Source organism: Centruroides sculpturatus, unplaced genomic scaffold, assembly GCF_000671375.1.
Source record: "Centruroides sculpturatus isolate CEXI.00-Female unplaced genomic scaffold, Cexi_2.0 scaffold491, whole genome shotgun sequence".
Taxonomy (NCBI): domain Eukaryota; kingdom Metazoa; phylum Arthropoda; class Arachnida; order Scorpiones; family Buthidae; genus Centruroides; species Centruroides sculpturatus.
Genome location: NW_019384702.1, coordinates 524,005 through 527,795, shown reverse-complemented (window position 1 = coordinate 527,795; position 3,791 = coordinate 524,005). Strand labels below are relative to the sequence as shown.

General features: G+C 28.7%; 1 protein-coding gene across 1 annotated transcript in view; it reads left to right on the top strand.

Annotated features, from left to right (window-relative positions):
• LOC111627582 (synaptotagmin-15-like) overlaps window positions 1-3,553 on the top strand; it is a gene marked incomplete at its 5' end in the record, with an annotated part of 24,263 nt that extends 20,710 nt beyond the window's left edge. Inside the window, 2 exons of the mRNA XM_023371173.1 lie at window positions 1,917-2,098; window positions 3,236-3,553. Of these exons, the coding sequence (XP_023226941.1) occupies window positions 1,917-2,098; window positions 3,236-3,360 (307 nt within the window). The remainder of the gene's footprint in view (window positions 1-1,916; window positions 2,099-3,235) is intronic.
• Between the last annotated feature and the right edge of the window lie 238 nt (window positions 3,554-3,791).

Here is a 3,791-nt window from a genome sequence, read left to right as displayed (position 1 = left end):
TTTTCATAAGATTATTTGCATATCATCTATAAATAAATAATTCTGAAATTACATTCAGTTTGTGAATACAATTCCATTAAAATGTTATTTAATTATAAATATTAAATAATATATTTTAAAAGATAAAAAATATAATATTTCTGTTATAAGCTATCAAATCAAAAACTAGACTGTCATGTGTCATAGATGTAATCTGGTAGGAATATTGTTTCACGTGCTTTGTTTTATCATCTTATTATTGACGCCATCTTTGATGCCAAGTTGAATTGAAAAAATACAGTGAAGAAAGGCCTTTATGGAATCATAAAGATTCACAGTACTTCAAAAACACTTTGAGAGAAGAATGTTATTAATATAGCTTTGGGTTTCTTGTATAGTGGCCACTCGTGGCTGTTTAATAATGAGGGTGTTGTCATCGGAGGATGAGGCACGCAACCACCCTAATACAATCGTTTTGATTTTGGATAATTTGAGGGTGATGAAGTTTTTCGGTGCTTATCACGAACCGCCGCCGCCGCCGCTTTTATGTTCGTGATCCATTTTCTCGTCCAAGCTTTTCTTCTTTTTTTTATGTTCTTCAGCTATTTCATCCGTCGCTAGCATTAAAATAATCGCTTACGTGATACACGCCTTTCGTCGGGCAGCCATTTTTGTTCGTGTAGTTGCGACTTCGTGTAGCGAAAATCGCATTGTATGATTTGTAGCAATCGGATCGATATCGTATCGCTCAGAAATCGCTTTCCACAAAATCTTCTGATATCGGCCTAAGGTTTTTCTTTGTAACATTTATTACTTCATCGCTCAATCAATAAATCGCGATATTTTTAAGTCTAGCGTGTAAATTACCATCTTTCAACAAGCAAATCGCGATTCACCGGTTGAGAATTCAAAATAATTTTAATTTAAATTATGTTAAATATTTAATAGTTGAATATTTATTTCATAATTTATCTGTTGTTACATTTAATTTTCTAAGAAATGCTGTTATGAAAATTTGTTGTATAATACAAAAAAAGGAAAAACAATTCATAATGTAACAATTAAAAGTATTGTTTTTGGTATTGTTACACAACAAACTTTCTCAACAATACTTGTTACGGTAAAAAAAAAAATAGATATGTTGACCTTAGTAACAGTTAACAGGTAAGTTATGAAGTATTAGAAGTATGTTATAACAGTATTGACATTAATTGAAAACATATCTACATGCTTCTATAACAAATACTATACTAATGTTGAAGTCCTTTAATACTGTATCGATCGAGATAAGTTCTATAAACAGAAGAATCTTCTATATATTTTTTATTGATCCGGACAAAGTAGACTACTGTATATACTTACATCTATCGATCATAAATTTTATACGTCGTTTGGGGTTGTTTTATCGAAAAATACTTTTGATTCATGAAATAAATAAACAAATAAGTACTGTATATTCGAATCCCTGCAGATTAGTGTTTATTAACATTATTTCATAGAAGTCACACCTTCCTTGTATTCTAGAACATTATTCAGGTACTAAATATAAACATTTTCCTGATAATTTTAAAGTTTATAGTAATATTACAGAAATTTTGTTCAACAAGTGACTCGCGAGCGACTGGTTGGTATTTTCAACAATTTTTATTTAAAAATTAGACTTTTATTAGCCAAATAATTGCTATCTACTAGTTGGGAATTTTAAATTTTGCATTTAAATCCGTCTTCCAACAAGTGAATCGCGATCTACTAATTAGGAATTTTAAAATTTCCTATATAATGTTTATATTAACATATCTCAACCGGTAATTCGCGATCTACTTGTTGGTATTGGAATCACTAAAATAGTATTTAATTAGTTTATTTTTATACTATTTAATTAATGTTTAGGTATATTTTAAAATATAATTTTATTCTATTTTTTCTACTTAATTTACAGATTCTTATGTCAAAGTTACGTTCCTGAAAGACAATAAAGTTGCTAAAACAAAGAAGACAGTTATAGCTAAGAAAACTACAGAACCAAAGTATAATGAATCGTTTAATTTTCGTTTAACACAGAATTTACTAAATTCTGTCAGTGTTATTTTACAAGTAACAGTAGCGGGTGCTCAAAAGGGTAATTATAATTATAAATTTTGAAGTTTTATCTGTTATAATTTTTAATTGTTTTTCATCATAATCACACACACAAAAAAAAATATAAAGAGTTTATTGCATTTATTACTCAATTTAAGTGCTGGATGGTAAGAACTATTTTTAACGTCATTCGAACAATGTCTATTATTGTTGACGTCATTTACTTCTTTTGTTACATCCCAATTATTGTGTTTCTATTCCTGCAAGTGTACTAATACGTAACAGGTGATAAAACACAATAGATAATAATTAGGGTTTTTGAGACGGGTTTAATGTTTCTGAGTTTTATAAAATTATGTTTAATTTTTTAAAAAAAAACACAATGGACTGTTGATTGAAGACACTGAACTATTCAACATTGTTTTATTCAATTTACCAGAGTAAATAATTTAATAAAAGGATGTTGCTTAGTCTAGTGTCTTCAATAAACACTCCATTGTGTGTTTAAAATGTATACAAAGAACACAGGCATAGTTTCAAATAACGAGAAATAATTGTGTTTATTAATTTTGCGGTAATTACGCTTGGTAAAGACACTAACAAGTAAGATATAAACTAAAAAGCATCGTTCATATAACAAAAACAAATTTTATTCCCATTTATCCAACAAATTTTCTCTTTTCTTTGACTATGGTTTCTAGGCTTTCCATTAAAAATAATAATAATAATAATTAATAAATAAATAAAAATTAAGAAAGATTTTTCTGGACAAAATTAGTTTTAAAAATTACAAGAAGATTCTGTGCTCTTTATTTTATTACAAAATGGCGACGTATGTAAAACAATAGACTCAATTAAAAATTAAAATACAATGACAAGCGAAATATAAATTTGAGAAGAAAAAAAGAAAACAACTATTAAGAAGAAATAATGCACGTGTTTTTACATTTAATAATACTAATAATAGGCATAGTTTACATTAAATCTTCAGTATTCCCCACTACACGTGATAAACCTCATTACCCCAAATAATTAAAACCTTAAAATATATGAACTTTTAAATGAAGAGAGCCATAAAACAAAAGAGGTTTTATGACATTATTTAGCCATTTATTATATTAATATTTGTGTATACAATAGTATATGATGATGTATTTTTCTCTCATTATAATTGCAGATAAAATTTTAGGACGAGTTGTGTTAGGATCTTATATGTTTGCCCGTGGTAAACCTTTGGATCATTGGAATGAATCAATGTCCGCTGGTTATCGCCAAGTACGTCACTGGCATAAATTGACGTAAGAAGATGGAATCGAAGTAGTAGAATAAAGATTGATTACTCAAGCTTTCACAGTTCTTGTCACGCATTCAAGGAGCGACTAGTTGTTAACTAGTGTGAATAAACATATTCAACGATCAAAAAATACACAGTATTTTAGTAATTCCTTTAGGAATTATGTATTTCTAGCATATCATGTATATGTATATACATAAAACAATANACATCGACGAAAATTCAACGCGAAGCGACACACAATGGAGAAAAATGTCAAGATGGGATAAATTAATATATTTTTTCGTGCACAATCGGTTATCCGAAACATTAATCTTCCGAACAACCCCAGTCCCAATTGATTCGGATAATCGACGCTCTACTGTATATTCAAGATACTCCTGTGAAGGATTTAGGTTAGTTTTAAGTTCATGCCTCTTATCTGTCTGTCCGAGTATCA